Here is a 16,490-nt window from a genome sequence, read left to right as displayed (position 1 = left end):
ATCAGGGGCCGTCTCACCCATGGCTCTCAAAACTAGCAGCCTGAACGGTTCTGCACTTGGGGCCTGGAGGACAAGGGCAAGGCCTACCCGGGGCCGCCCAGCTGCTTCGCCTCAGGTGCCATCTGTCAGGAGGAAGAAAAAAATGCAGCCTCCCACAACCCTGGACACCTCACTGGGGTATCGGTCACCTCAGAGCCAGCCCTCTTCCCGTTCCCTGTGGCTGGGTGGGCAGGGGGCTCTGCGGGGTCCCCTCCCCAGACAAGGCAGGCAGGGGGCCCTTTACCCAGGCTTGCCGCCCGGCAGAACCTCTCCTCTCTGGGGCTCCTCGCTGCTCTTTCCGTACTGAGCGCACCAGCCCCCTCCTGGGACTCCTCTTGGGCACCATTTTGTGCCCCCTGTGCGAGACGCTGCGGGCGAGCGAGCTCCTGGGGCACAGGCACCAGGGCCTGGCAGCTGGTCCTCAACCTGCGCTAACAGTCACTGGAGAGACGAAACGTCTTCGATGGAGGTATTTTTTGACGTTCCTGCCTTCGGGGTTTCCTGAGCCCTTCTGTGTTTTTAAATCAACGTTCCAGAAGACGGCGATGCCTCTCCTTCCCTCTTCCTCCAGGTTCCCTGCCATTTTTCAGGCCCCGAAGCACTTCCGTCAAATGCCTAGTGGAGCCCAACAAGCTCACGGGCTCCCATGCCCTCAGGCTCCTTCTCGCCTGTGTTCCTTCTCTGGCGAGGTCCGAGGGCCCTTGGCGCTCAGCCCCAGAGGAGCTGGCCGAGGCCCCTGCCTGGCCTGGGTGATGGCCCACCATGGAGACACAGCTGTGTCCGTGAGGGCCTGTGTCTCTCCCTGCAGAGGCGCTTACCAAGCAACGGTCGGCTGAGTGCGGGTCCTGATGCCACAGATGGGAAAGAGCTAGCCTGGGAAGTGGCCCCACCACATCAGAATGGGACGCCCAGCAGGACAGGAGGAAAGATGCAAAAAGGCATCTACCGCATCCTGGTCCCAGCTCCGCAACAATTTCGGGTAGGGCAGTCCAGCGTGGCGGACAGAACACTGCTCTCAGATCCCCGTGCTGGGCTCCGGGCAGAGAAACTCAGCTTCTCCGAACCACCCTCTGCAGGATTGGCCCCAACCCGATCTCCCAAGGTTAGTGGTGATGCAGGTCAAATGCTTTTAAAACAATAGTACTGCTGTGTAAGTTTTATCGGCAGTCATAACCACGAGAGAGAGACAGGGGCCCTGAGCAGTCCGTGAGTCCCAGCCTCAGCATGTTATGGGCGTGTGGGGGCGAGGGGTGTGTGGAGGGGTGTGAGGCTTTGCCAGGGTCACAGGTCTCCGCCTCCTCGTGCAAGAGGAACCTATTGCATGAGTCCAACACCCTGGCTGTCCACGTTAGCGTGAACGGCTCCCTATGGGGTTTCCACATGCCTCCGTGGTCCTCAGCGCCGGGATGAAAGCAGCCTGGGGTTCCAGAGTGTCCCTCCGTGGAAAGAAGACCCACCCACCCACCACCGGGCTGGAAGGAGCATCTACACGTCCAGGGTCAGGAAGCGTCTGTGGTACCCACCAGAGCTCAGGGAACGGGGCCAGTTTTAAATTCCACGGGCTCTGTTGGGGGGTCAGGAACCAAAGAGCTGGGTGAGCGCTCACGGATGTGGGCACGCACCTTCGCCTGAGCAGGGAGACTGACCGCAACTCTCGAGCCAGGCAGCGGGCCTCCCGGCCCAGGCAAAACCCGGCTGCGTCTGGCGGGCTGGAGACCGTGCGTATCCCAAACCACGGGTCCCCAAACAGCCCGGGCCACCACGGGCCCTCACAGACGAGCAGCCGTCGCACACGCTTCCTGACGCAGGAGCAGGGGACACACAGACAGCCTCACCAGAGTTCATCTGAGTCAGCGGGTCTTGTTTTGTTCAAGCTGATTTGTTTACTAGCACTCAAGAATACCACCCTCGGATCATCCTGGCGAGAGAGGCGAGGAGGCGGCGGTGAGGAAAATGCCAGGCAGGGGAGGCAGCCGAGGGCCCAGGGAGGAAAGAGAAAGAACCACTGTGGTCACCGAACGTCCTTTTCTACAAAGGTCGCAGCTCCGTGTTTCTATAAACCCTGCGCACCCCCAGTGCCCGCACCCGCCTCCACCCACAAACGGCTTCTGCTTGGACAGTGAGCTGACTCCGTTATCCAGACTCAACCCCCACAAGCCGGGGGGGCAGCAAGTCCCTTTACGGGGGACAGAGCCGGCCTCAGAGCGATGTGCTGCCTGGGGACAGTGTGGCGACACGGTCTGGGGACACGTGTGGCGGGGACACGGCTGGCCTTCCAACGCCAAGGCTGGAGCCGGTTCCACCACACCGGGCCGCCTGGAGTCACGGCCTGAGGAACCACACAAGCAAGCTGGGCCTTTTGGTTCAGGTGATGAAAACAGCTGGCTTCCCACGCCTCGGATGGCAGAAAAGGCTAGATCGGTGCCCCCGTCACAGATCTCAGAGGTAAAGTGACCACCCCATGCCGGGCTCTGCGCAAAGACACTTAGCTTCTCCAAACCGCCCAACACCCCACAGGAGACAGCAATGACCACAGGCCCTGTCCAAGCTCCTCGGCCCTCATGCTCGAGAGGTGCCAGCTTGCTGGGGAGGTCGCCACTTCTCTGACAGAGAAACGTCCATACGATTACATCAGGTCACATGATTCCCCACCCCCTCCCCCCCAAACTGGAATTCTAGTGGAAAGAGTCCCCCAACCGGAGCCGCAGACACTGGGAGCCAATCCTGTCTCTGGTACTCACCAGCTGTGTGACCTCGGTGCGACCCTCCCGCCCCAAACACACACCAGTCCGAAAAAGGGACCAAATGACCCGTTTGTATTTCTGTAATTTATCATTTAAAGTTCCCTTGTAATGATAAAATGCAGTTTTCAGCTAGATGTCTTCTTGTTGAGAAGACTCAAAACAATGAAGAAATCTGAAAACCAAAGGGAAAAATCACCACAGAGGAGATGGGGAGATGGCTCTCGGGGCCGAATTCTACAATTGTCACAACCTCTAGAAGGTTGTTGTGTGGTGTTTGTTTGTTTTGTTTTGCTTTGTTTTTGTTTTTTCCCCAAGTAGGCTTCATGCTCAGCGCGGCGTCCAACTTGGGGCTCGAACTCATGACCCCGAGATCAAGACCTGAGACCAAGAGCAGACACTCAACCAACCAAACCACCCAGGAGCCCCTAGAAGTTTTCCTTTTTTTTTTTTTTTCAAGTTAATTTATTTTTGAGACAGAGCACAAGCTGGGGAAGGGCAGAGAGAGAGGCAGACAGAGGATCCAAAGCAGGCTCCACAATGTGGGGCCTGAACTCATGAACCGCGAGATCGTGACCTGAACCGAAGTCAGCCGCTCAACCGACTGAGCCACCCAGGCACCCGAAGTTTTGTTTTAAAGAGAAGCCTTCATTCAAGGACAACCCCTTTGCTAAAATTTAAGCGAATGGGGCCCACCTATTAGACACTCACAGAACGATTTTCTAAAGCTTTGTCTCCTGTGCCCTTAATTAATAAAGCTGTGAGGTAGAAAGAGGAGAAACCCCCTCAATCGTACAGATCCGGAAACAGGCGGAGACAGTCAAGGGCGCTTGACTGTCAGAGCAGGGCGCTTCATCAGCTGTGGGAGAGTCAAGTCTTAGGACAGGTGTCCTGAGCCCAAACCAAACGCCCTTTCCCATCTAGTGAGCTCACGGAGATGGGGAGGGAGAGTCACAGTGGCCGTTCCCTGCCCAGAGCAGGGGACGTCCAGAAGTCTTGCTGCTGACGGCACCCACTCCAGAAGCAGGTGGCGGGTGGGGTGGGGGGTGCTACTCCAGAGCAGGTGAGAGGTGGGGGAGGGGAGGAAGCGAGCCCAGGTCGGGAGGAGGGGGTCGGGGCGCACGCGTACCTGCAGTGGTGGGCTCGGTCGGGCTTAATGCTGCAGCATTTGGGACACTTGTACACCACCTGCCCGGGCTTCAGCTGTAAACTCTCGATGAATTCTTTAGTGGCGTTTCCTTTGGGCACCGCGCCCTGTGAGAAAGAGGACAGGGGTCAGGGCTGGGCCAGGGATTCCGTCGGTTCTGACGCCCCGTGGTGGAGGTGGTCACCTGGAAGCAGCAGCTAAACACACACACACACACACACACACACACACACACACACACACACGGACAGGACAGTCTCATCCCAACAACACGTGGACTCTGTTCAGAATCACGCCGACACCGATGGATACTTATGGACAATGAGGTTTCCTGTGGAAAAGTAAATGATTTTCCCCAGTGGACAGTTAGGCTGTTCTAACGATCTTTCTGCTTTCATCTCAGTGACGTGGTTTTCACTGAATCCGTTCTTTCCTGTGTAAATACTACAGTTAGGATTTGACTCGCCCGTTCCCGTTTGGTCTACGTTAAAATTTCCCAGTAACACCTTGGGCCTTTGCGAAGTTTTACTAACGAGCTTCACACCCCCACAGCTCAGTTTTTCCAGATCAAAGTCTGCAGCTCTGAATGTCACTGGCTCCTGCTTAAACTAGAATCGTTTTATTTTATTCTCTTACCAGTACAATTGTTAGGAAGCACTGGTAATCTACATTTGGTTCTTGTGAATCCAAAAGCAACTGTGAACCATGGCCCTCGGATCTCTGACTTGCTTTCTGACCCAACGTGCCCTCCCGCTTGCCATCCCATCCTTTCGTACGCTCATGAGTGCTCTGCATTTTGTTCTAGCTGTGAACACCTCCGGTGGAACCAACAGCAGACCCAAAGTGCCACCAGCGTCTACTGGGGCCCGTGTGCCTGTCCAAGCAGAAGGAAAGCGGGCGGTGTCCAGGCCGACGCAGGGTCTCAATGACCAGTCTTTGCCAGGGGCCTACTTGGTGCTCGGCCCGTGCTCCAGTGCTCACTGCTATGGATTCAGGTAGCAAACAAGGTCTCTGTCCCAGTAGGCCCTTGGTCTCTTGGAGGCTAACGATGCTAGAAGACAGCTGTGTTGAGAGAGCACAGAGGAATAGGTACCGACTAGCCAGGGAACCAGAGAGGTTTCAAGAGATGAGGTGTTTTGTTTTTTTTTAAGTTTATTTATTTTTGAGAGAGAGAGAGAGAGAGAAAGAGAACACGAGTGGGGGAGGGGCAGAAAGAGAGGCAGACACAGAATCCGAAGCAGGCTCCAGGCTCTGAGCTGTCAGCACAGAACCTGACGCAGGGCTCGGACCCACGAACTGCGAGATCATGACCTGAGCCGAAGCTGGATGCTTAACTGACTGTGCCACCCAGACGCCTCTCAAGAGGTGAGGCTTAAGGGTGGTCCTAAGACATGCCAGGTAGTCCTGAGGGAGGAGAGGGATTCTGGCCAGAGGAGGGGCATAGGTAAAGACAAAAAGGTGAGAGTGAGCCCGGCCCGTCTGGGGGCTGGTGAGAAAATCGGCATGGTGGAATCCAGGGTAGGCAGAGGAGAGGCTGGACGGACGGGCAGGGGGCCAGCTTGAGAGAGAGTGCTCCGCACAGGGCACAACAAGGGACCGAATGTGTCTCCCAAATTCCTAACCCTCAGTGTGTGCTATTGGGAGGTGGGGCCTCGGGGAGGTGGTCGGGTCACTAGGGTGGAGCCCTTGCGCCTGGGCCTTAGCGCCCTTATAGTGACTGCTGAGAGCTCCCTCACCCCTTCTGCCATGTGAGGACACAGCGAGAAGATGGCCGTCTGCGAACCAGGAAGTGGGCCCTCCCCCAGAGGCTGAATCTGCCAGCACGGTGATCTTGGACTTCCCAGCCTATAGAGCTGTGAGAATTATAACTTTCTCTTGTTTATAAGCCAGCCCGTCTCTGGTAGTTTGTTACAACAGCCCAAACGGACCGAGGCAGGTAGCCTGTGTTCTTGGCCGGGTGTTGGACGCAACACTGTGCCTGTAACAACCTCCGGATGCCTCGACTCTAATGCGGGGTTACCACACAAAACTGTCAGGGTGCCTGGACACCTGCATTTTTACAAAGCGCTCAGCAGGGCTGAGAATTACTCTGCTAGACCAGGAGCTCCATGACGGGTCTACCTCATTCAGCACCAGAGCCTCTAGCCTGGAAAAGGTCTATCAGTTTTAGCACGGGGTGAAAGGAGCAGTGAAAGCAAGCAGGACAAGAAAGAAGGGGGCTCAGGGTGCCAGCCTGGGGGGCTCCAGCAGCGTGGCCCAGCTCCCTATCAAGAACCGGGCCTGACACTGGGTCGAGTCATGGCTCTGGGATGGGACTGCTCCACACCCCCCACCTAAGGTCTAGGTGACAGGAGGCCGTGCTCATCAGTGGGCGTCCACGGGACACCACCATCAGGGAAGTTGACGCAACATCTGACCACAGAACTGGGGGCCACGCCCAAGTCCCGAAGGGGCCCAGGTGAGGGGCAGTGTGGTCGGCTAGGGTGGGTAGGTGGGTAGCTGGGGATTTCAGGGCTGACGGACTGTAACAGGCCAAGCGAGGGGTTCCCGGGTTAGAGGGGAGGAAGACGGGGTGTCAGCACCTTTCCCACGAAGGAGAAATTCTGGGATAGGAAGAACCACTGAAGAAGCAGTACAGACCAGGGAGCTGGAGTTTTGTCTTTTGCTACAAAAATGACTCACGGGGACAAAGACCCTAGCTATGGAAACTGCAAAGACAAATCAAGTACCGACCCTCTCCTGAAAGTCTACACCACACTGAGCATTGTGGGAAAGTGCACGGAAGTGATGGGGGCCTGGGTCCCAAACAGCTGCTGGGGCGGATGCCCAGATGCCCAGACACAGCAAGGAGGCCGAGCATCCGGCCAAAGCCACGGCCACTGGTGCATCAGGAGCTAGGGGAGGCGGGAAGGCCAGGAGGATCCTGGTGGACGTAGCAGGACAGGGGCACCTGGGGACGGAGGCAGTCCAAGCAGTGGCCAGAGGTGGCCTGTCCAGAGGATGACGGATAGAGCAGAAGCACCGGAGTCAGAGGGCACGCGCAGGGGTGTCTCCCAGGCAGCGGAGGAAAAAGCTCAGGACCACAGTTCAATTATGGGAAGACTTGCAAGTTGTCTCAAAGAGGGCCTCGGGTGCCTCTCTGGGGTCTCCAGCCAGCATGCACCCTCTCCTCCCGCCCCTCACCCCACTCCTCATATGGCTCTTTGCTGGCGCCCCCCACCCCCCAACTTTCCCCTGCTGACCATTCCGTCACCAGCTCTTTCTCTGCTCTCCTGTCTCGTTAAGGACCCGCTTACACTCGAGATGGGCAGCATGTGGCCGACATGTCACTAGGAACGGTGCTGTGCTTCCCCACTGGTCTGCCTGAGGCCAATGGGGCAACAGACAAGTACGAGCCCAGAAAAGCCAAAGGCATGCTCATCCACATGAATGCTCTTCTCATTGGTGGAGGCTCAGGACTTTGAGTGGGACAGAGATGAGGTCCTGAGAAGAAACTTCTAGAAATGTGGATCCTGATACACAGGCACTATGGGCACCAAGATGCTGAAAACTACATGTGATTCAGAGTAACAGTCACCTCCATGGTGGTGGGGAGGCTGGGAGAGGAAAAGTGGGGGTGGGGGTGGGAAACAAAGAGGTTAAACCGCCTTTGTAATGTTTTATGTATGAGGCTGGGGGCGTGGAGATATCATATTATCATATCATTGTATTATCCTTCATGCCCTTTCAACTGTGTCATATGTTTCATTACCATTTTTTTAAAAAAAGTAGGAAAAAACCCCACCTAGTCTGCAAAACGCCGTCAGATGCCAGAAAAGCCTATGATAGAAATTTTAAAAGCAGGGGCGCTGGGTGGCTCAGTCGGTTGGGCGTCTGACTTTGGCTCAGGTCATGATCTCACGGTTCGTGAGTTTGAGGCCCATGTCAGGCCCTATGCTGACAGCTCAGAGCCTGGAGCCTACTTCAGATTCTCTGTCTCCCCCTCTCCCTGCCCCTTCCCCACTGGGCTCTGTCTCTGTCTCTCAAAAATGAATAAAAACATTAAAAAAAAAAAAAGAAACTTTAAAAGCAAACAAACTTTGATAGGTGAGGACTCTGTGATATGTATAATGCCATTTAGAACATCCTTCTAGACATTAAATATGCTATAAAAGTATACAGCTATCAGCATGGAGAACATCTATGACAGATGGCTAAAGGCACACATAGACTTCCAAAGAGTATATGGCATATAACGCATTCTGGAACAGATCTGATACCCAGTTGACACTTGAATAATGCAGGGCTGAGGGGTCCGTGCAGCCAAAAATCCACATATAGCTTTTGACTCACCTGAAACTTAACTGCTAATAGCCTCCTGTTGACCAGAATACCAAAAACGTGAGTAGTCAACTCACACATATATTGTACATTATTTGTATCCTACACTATATTCTTACAATAAAGCTAGAGGAAAGAAAATGTTAAGAAAATCATAAGGAAGAGAAAACACATTTCCAGTACTGGACTGTTCTTATCAAAAAAACTCGTGTATAAGTGGACCTGTGCAGTTCATACCACATTGTTCAAGGGTCAGCTGTATATATATATAAAGACAAAGACATGTGCCAAATTATTAATGGATATCTCACATAGTCAGATCACAGGTTATTTGTATTTTCGTGACTATATTTCTTAAATGTTCTAATATGAACATGTGGCTTTTGCAATTAGAAAGAAACTCATTAAGAACACAGGCAAGGGGTGCCTGGGTGGCTCAGTCGGGTAAGTGTCCAACTTCGGCTCAGGTACGATCTCATGGTTAGCGAGTTTGAGCCCCAAGTCGGGTTCTCTGATCTCAGCACAGAGCCTGCTTCGGATCATCTGTCTCCCTCTCTCTCTGCCCCTCCCTTGCTGTCTTTCTCTCTCTTTCTCTCAAAAATAAACACTATAATTTTTTTTTAAAAAAATACAAGCATAAAAATATACCTCAGGAAGGAACTACCCAAAGTAGGAATATGCCCAACTTAACTGAATTTTATATTCAAAACGCTGTGACCATCTCATCTTGAGATATCTGAGGCCCTGCCCTGAGGCACTAGGGTCTGGAAGTCTTTACAAGGGCAAAGCTGGACCCCGACTACCCAGATGACTGGACTTTGAAAGAGGATCCAGAAGGAGGGTGCCTGGGTAGCTTCAGTCAGTTAAAGCGTCCGACTCTTGGTTTTGGCTCAGGTCACGATCTTGCGGCTTTGTGGGTTCAAACCCCTGCATCAGGCTCTGTACTGACAGCTTGGAGCCTGCTTGAGATTCCCTCTCTCTCCCCACCTCTCTCTGCCCCTCTCCCACTTATGCTGTCTCTCTCTCTCTCTCAAAATAAATAAATAAACTTAAAAAAATGTTCTTAACCCTTTAAAAAAATAAAAGGGGATTGGGAAGGGCTCTGGCCCAGGCAGAGAGGGCCCCACAAAAGCCCAGAAGGCCACATTAATGCTCTTTAATGCAAAAGGTCATTGAGTCTGGGCAATCATGTGAACTTGTATGAATCCTGAAGGCACAAAACCACAACTGGATGTCACTCCTCATGCACAAAGGACAAGCCCTAAGGAACATCGTCTGCCCAAGGAGATAAATCAATGGGGCAGAGTTTTCCTAAATGAAGGCTCAGGTCGCTATTTTCCCCCCACATCCAGTTTTTAAGGTCCCAGAATTTGCTGTAAACCTCAGGAGGCCCCACGTAAAGGTCTACGTGGGGAAAACCCCACGTAGGGGAGGGGCAGAGAGACAGGGGGACACAGAATCCGAAGCAGGCTCCGGGCTCCCAGCCGTCAGCACAGAGCCCGATGCGGGGCTCGAACTCACGAACTGTGAGATCGTGACCTGAGCTCACAGTCAGATGCTCAACTGCCACCCACGTGCCCCACAGTTCAGCTTTTTTAAAAGCCTGTCCCCTCCAGCAGGACTCTATTTACATAAATCCCCTAGAAGGCTCATTCCCTTCCAGGCAAGACCCCATCTGCCCAGCAAGTCCATCTTTCAGACCCAGAGGCCAGCTGGGCCAGTCCCTGAGACAGAGGATCCTGTGACACAGGGGCTTTCCTGCCTTTGCCTCCAACGTCTTTTCCTTTCTTCCCTTCCCTTCCTTTCCCCTTTCTTCCCTTCCTTCCTTCCTTCCTTCCTTCCTTCCTTCCTTCCTTCCTTCCTTCCTTCCTTCCTTCCTTCCTTTTCTCTCCTGTGCTATCTCCACAGACTTCAGAACTTCCTGTGATTAGTTCATGGTAAGGAATTTCGTTCTGTACCATTCTGGACAGACGGCAGGGAGTCGGTAGGTCTGCTGAGACATTTCTGCCAATGTTGTGACGCCTGCGTTACTGAGAACCGCCCACCCCCCCGTTCTTACGCATCTCACAGGGCTGTCTTGAGGCTCCCAGGCTACTGCAGCCTGGCAGACCACAATGTACCGATTTCCACCCCCCCCCCCCCATTCCCACAGTCATACTTCTTCATGATTAAAAAAAAGAGACGAGAAAATTAAAAGGGAAAAACCCACCCTTTGATTGTATCGCCCAGAGATCTGTATAATCAACATTTGGGAGCATATCCTTCCAGTCTTTTCTCTGTGCACACAGCAAGCTAAAGACACTAAAGAATTTATAGGCCCATGATACTCAGACGTTCCTCAAATATATGTTTGGTCCCGCAGTGGAATCCGTTTAAATCTGGGGCAGGGAGGTGTGATACGATTCTGTCAATCATTCCCCTTAGTGGCCAGCCCAAACTTCCAGTACCTTCCTCAACCCCCACCTACTCCCCTTTCTATTTCAGAGAAAACTGAGGCAGCTGGGATAAACCACCAGCTTGGAGGGTGAGGGTCCCGGCCAATGCTGGCCCTCAGGGGCCCCAGACTTTTAGCTCAAAGCTTCTCCCTCATGTTGTGCGCACACTCCGGGCCCTCCCACCCCTCACAGCTAAGCTTGTCGAGTTCGTGTGCACTTCCGCCTCTACTATCCCTCCCTGACTCTGCTTCACTGCTCTCCGGTGCCTGTCGTCTTCACACCAGGAACACCTGTCACCAGGTCACTGAGCAACTCCCTGTGGCCAAACCCAAAGGTCGGTTCTAGGCCCTCAACTCCCTGGGATCTCCTGTGACCACCAGTCCCTCCTTCTGTCACTCTCTCCTGAGGCTGCTCTGCTCCCTCTGGGTGTCCCCCTGCCTCTTGCTCTCCCTTGGGCTGTTACCCATGCTGGACCCTGGTGTTCCTCAGGGATCCCCCACCAGCCCTGTCCCCTGCTCATTCTGCACCCCGCCCCCTGCTGACAGTCCTCCCCCATCACACCCAGTGGTGAGGCCCAATCGTGGGCTCCAACCCAGGCCTCTTTTCGAGCTGCAGACATCTCCACCTGGTTGTTCAAGAGACATTAAAACCGAGGAAAACCGACCCCCCCCCCCCCCGGTTTAACACGCTAGAACTGAATCCATTCCTTTCGCTCCAAACCGCCCCTCCCACTCTCACTTCCCTGGCCCGTGGCGCCTCTATCTACCCTCGCTTACCCCTTGCCCCTCCTACTCCACCAGGTTACTCTTGTCCCAAACCGTGCCTCGAATCCCATATCCTCCCCTCCAAGCCGCTGTCACGGCCTTTGTTCCGGCCCATCCTCACGCGCCCCAGATGTTAGAGTCACCTCCCACCCTGGCCTATTCTCCTATTTCCCAGAGTAAACTTTCTAAAATGGGAATCTGATCATACTATTCTCCCTGCCTGGACGCCTTCACAGGCTTCGCAGAGCCTTCCCCCGGCCCAGGGTCCGGGCTCCCGGTCAGGGCTCGAGCAGGGCCACCACCACAACGCGGCCTTAGACCACTGACCCAGGGTCTCCCTCTGTCCCTGCCCCAGCAGTCCCCCGGCTGTGGACCACCTGCGGCTTCCCAAAGGCACCATGCTCTCCGAGACTTTCACCTTGTACCCCCGGGGACTCACATCAGCACCTCTGCCCAGCCTGTTTGCCTCTTGTACCGGAGCCAAAACCCACTCAGGGATCACCTCCTCTGCCTTCCTCCTCGTGGCCCCAGGCCACACCTAAGAGAGAAGCCATCACTTGGCTTTTGTGCTGTTCCAGCCTGTATTTATTGGTCTCAACACCTATCGTTTAAGTACACACTGATCTCTCCTACACAGCTATAAATTCCTGGAGGATAGAGACAATGTCTTTCAACTTGCAGCCCCAGTGAATTGCCCAGGGCCTGCCACGGAGCATGTATTCAACAAACCAAGCTGAATGATAACGATGATACAACAGACATTTATGGAGTGCTCTATGCCAGACACAGTTCCACGTGCCTTACTGTATTTTGTCAGTTAATTCCGCCAATAAACCTGTGAGGCAGAGACTGTTATTACCCATTTTACAGATGAGATAACTAAAGCAAAGAAATTAAGCAACTTCCCAAGGTCATATGGCTAACAGATGGCAGAACCAGGATTCAGACCCAGGCAATCCAAGTCTAGAGCCCTCACCTCCATCAGAAGACAACGTATGTATTTATCGGACATTGCTGTTAAGAGCCCTGAAGAGGCTTTTTCAAACTGCCCTGATGCCATAATATTATTCTGTCAACAACTGTATTAGCATGTTACCATTAACACTGAAACAGGCCTGGGGCGCCTGGGTGGCTCAGTCGGTTAAGCGGCCGACTTCGGCTCGGGTCATGATCTCGCGGTCCGTGAGTTCGAGCCCCGCGTCGGGCTCTGTGCTGACAGCTCCGAGCCTGGAGCCTGCTTCGGATTCTGTGTCTCCCTCTCTCTGACCCTCCCCGGTTCATGCTCTGTCTCTCCCTGTCTCAAAAATAAATAAATGTTAAAAAAAAAATTAAAAAAAAAAAAAAAAGACTGAAACAGGCCTGTATCAGGGCACCTGGGTGGCTCAGGTGGTTAAGGGTCAAACTCTTTGATTTATGCTCAGGTCATGATCTCACGGCTTGTGAGATCGAGCCCTGCATCAGGCTCTACACTGACAGCAAGGAACCTGCTTGGGCTTCTCCCTCTCTCTCTCTGTCTCTCTGCCCTCCCCCTGTGCATGTGCACGTGTGTGCATATGTTTTCTCTCTCAAAAACTGAAGCAGGCCCGTTTCCGTAAGTATCTAGGACAACATAATGGCGTAAAAAGGACATGATGAAAAGTCATAGAGGGGTGACTGGGGGGCTTCGTCAGTTAAGTGTCCGCCTCTTGATTTCAGCTCAGGTCATGATCTTGCGGTTCAAGAGATCAAGCACCGAGGTGGGCTCTGTGCCGAGAGCATGGAGCCTGCTTGGAATTCTCTCTCTCTCTCTCTCTCTCTCTCTCTCTCTCTCTCTGCCCCTCCCCATTTGTGCTCTCTCTTTCAAAATAAATAAATAAACATTAAAAAAAAAAAAAGCAACAGAGAAACTTCCAAAGAAATACCAACAAATCTAAGGCCTCAATATCCTCATGTATTTGAAGCAACAGGGATGAAACTTGCCTAAAGTGTTACAGGGGCCCTGGGATGGAGATGTGAGCACACCTGCTGCCCAGGCAGAAACTCTCTCTCCATCAGCTCTGCCAGGAACATGGTGACCAGCCTCAGGCCTGTGTCACAGGCCACCTGTCTCCTTCACAGAAAGGTGGAGGTAGGTAATCCCTAAATGGGTCACTCGCTTCTCTCTGGGGCCCGAAAGATTTTTCAGGGGGTGTTTCTAAGTTGCTCCGTGACAGCTATGAGATGTTGCCTGGCATGAGGGAGGATGTAGCAGCGGGCTCAAATTAACCCGATCTGGCAAGTCCCCTGACCTGGGGAACGGGTCAGTACCTCCACCCTCACCCGGCATGCTGGGGGGAGGGCCCGGTGCTATTCCTCCTCTGTTTCTGCGGGCCTGCCACCATGCCGTCGCGCCGCTGGTCCAAGTAAATACATCAAACCTCGGATGGCCAGTAACTTCTTCAGCGAGCGTTCCGCAGGATGAGCAAACATTTTTAATAAATTTTAACTTGATAAATGAGCGATGTCTTGCAATATGAGTGGTATGTGATGCTGAACGTTGCATGATCACAACTGAGCCAACAGTTCTTGAAACTCGCTTCCATATGCGAGTGCTTTGGATTACAAGCATGTTCCCGGAATGAATTATGCTAGCACACAAGGTTTTACTGTACTTGCTAACTGACTCTACACGCAACATGCGATCGATAACGTCGCTGAGAGAGGCTCCAGGAGGGAACACACGAACTGCACAATGGATCCTGATATCCATGGATGGGTTTCGGCAGCTGAGACCGAAATCAGTGGCCTGCAGTGGTCTGGGATAGTCACGCGAGGTCTGTCTACAACAAGGTGTTCACAAGACGGGATTCAAAGGGAGGGAGAGGCAGCGGCAGACAGACTGATGAATTTTCTTTTCCTTAACAATGTAGTTAAATTGATTTATAGGCCTCCTTTGTCAAATCTCAGATTTGAGATAATTAAAAAAACTTTTTTTTAGGGGCGCCTGGGTGGCTCAGTCGGTTGAGCGTCTGACTTCAGCTCAGGTCATGATCTCGCGGTCCGTAAGTTCGAGCCCAGCGGCGGGCTCTGTGCTGACGGCTCAGAGCCTGGAGCCTGCTTTGGATTCTGTGTCTCCCTCCCTCTCTGCCCCTTCCCCGCTCATGCTTTGCCTCTCTCTGTGCCAAAAATAAACATTAACAAAAATTAAAATCAAATAAATTTTTTTTAATGTTTATTTATTTTTGAGGGGAGAGGGGCAGAGAGGGAAGGAGACAGGGGATCCCAAGCAGGCTCTGTGCTGATAGCGGAGAACCCAATGATGAGCGGCTTGAACTCATGAATTGCGAGATTATGACCTGACCCGAAGCCAGATGCTTAACCGACTGAGCCACCCAGGGGCCCCTCAGATTTGAGATAGTTTATAATGAGGTTAGTAAACGATTAGTTAGTAAATGACCAAAAGGGTTTACACAATTATTGCGAGATTATGAAGCGCTTAGTTTTGAGCTTCCTGGCAGCCGGGACAGAAAGAGACAAGCTATGCCTTCCAGCTTTAAGCAGCTTCCGGGAAACAGACATCGTCCCAGATCTAAATGTTAACAGGAATCCCTCAGGATTCCTGAAGAAGCTCACAGGATGAGGCACTGAAATGGATTTGCAAAGGGAAAGGAAAAAGTGATGAAATTGGAGGGTGGGGTGGGGCGGGGAGGGAGACCGGCACCAAGATAAGAGTTTCTGAGTGCAGGCACTCAGAGACTCTCTGGACCTCTTAAGTGCTTCAGGAACACAAAAAGCTCCTTGATGACATCACATCCTCTTAGAGCGAGCAAGGAGAGGGCACCAAATACCAAACACCGATCTGACTTGTGCTCTGCCCACACCCTGTGACCTCTAGGCCAGCACCCCTGCCAAGTGAGGCCCCTTTGGCCTCTTTCTCTCTCCTTCCAGGCCTGTCCTTTTTACCCCATTTCCCATGGGAACCTCACCTCCAAGGCAGCCATTCACACCTTTGTGCACCATTTCCCTCTTCCCTTTTCTGCTCAAGCTCTCCGTGGACCCATTTCCTACTGTGTTGGAGGAAATGATTGCTAAATGGTCCAGAAAGCTGGGGGTGGTTGCAACTGTTCAACTACAATTGTTACAACTGCAGGAAGAATTTCAAAGCTGGAAGTCGTCTGTTAACTGTTTGCGGAAGACTGTGAGAGACTTTTTGTCTTTAATTATAACCCAGCAATACTAACAAACCCAAATGGGAAAGAATGCATACGTTGTTATATGTTGTTTATAACCTTTGCATATAGGTTCTCCTGAAGGACCGTATACAACACGAATTCCTGAGATACAAAACATTGTAATCCTGTTAGGGAACTCCTTAGACCCCTCAGTGACACCTTTCTAAAAACAGACTCCCCCTGCAGTGTTAGCAAGGAGCCCCCGGTTGATCTGTTTTCAGTGTGAGATCTAGGCTCCCAACTCGGCCCCAGGGCCTCCCACTCTCTCTGTACACACCGGGTTTTGCATAACATGTCATGTGCTGGGAGGGGAAAGGCAGGTGAGATGGGGCGTGTATTTAGGACACGTTCGAGTTGCTTCATTTTGGGGCCCAGTTTTCTTTGGGGACACTAGCGAAACACCCGAATGAGCAGCAGACTGGTGTTTGGGGAATAGTCTTTGGTTCTCATTCATCTGGGATCGGCAGCCATGTGAGCTATTCGCTCCTGCATCCAAGTGCAAGGGGCTAGACTGGGGAGATCCCTGGAGAGGCCACGCAAGTCAATATGGGGTAAAAGGGGGGCGCCTGGGTGGCGCAGTCGGTTAAGCGTCCGACTTCAGCCAGGTCACGATCTCGCGGTCTGTGAGTTCGAGCCCCGCGTCAGGCTCTGGGCTGATGGCTCGGAGCCTGGAGCCTGTTTCCGATTCTGTGTCTCCCTCTCTCTCTGCCCCTCCCCCGTTCGTGCTCTGTCTCTCTCTGTCCCAAAAATAAATAAAAAACGTTGAAAAAAAAAATTTGAAAAAAAAAAGAAAAAAAAAAAATATGGGGTAAAAGGACACAGGCGTGAATGCCAGGGCAGAAGCCTTCCAGCTG

At 52.8% G+C, this 16,490-nt stretch overlaps 1 protein-coding gene across 12 annotated transcripts in view; it reads right to left on the bottom strand.

Moving 5' to 3' along the window:
- The window catches only part of ZDHHC3 (zinc finger DHHC-type palmitoyltransferase 3), a 59,042-nt gene that overhangs the window by 18,918 nt on the left and 23,634 nt on the right, over positions 1 to 16,490 (bottom strand). For all 12 annotated transcript variants that reach the window (XM_058727264.1, XM_058727262.1, XM_058727266.1 and 9 more), the window contains one exon: positions 3,910 to 4,034. In XM_058727264.1, the coding sequence (XP_058583247.1) occupies positions 3,910 to 4,034 (125 nt within the window). The remainder of the gene's footprint in view (positions 1 to 3,909; positions 4,035 to 16,490) is intronic.

This window comes from Neofelis nebulosa, chromosome 4 (genome assembly GCF_028018385.1).
Source record: "Neofelis nebulosa isolate mNeoNeb1 chromosome 4, mNeoNeb1.pri, whole genome shotgun sequence".
Classification (NCBI taxonomy): domain Eukaryota; kingdom Metazoa; phylum Chordata; class Mammalia; order Carnivora; family Felidae; genus Neofelis; species Neofelis nebulosa.
The sequence above is the reverse complement of the archived record's forward strand: the minus strand, read 5'-3'. Positions and strand labels throughout refer to the sequence as shown.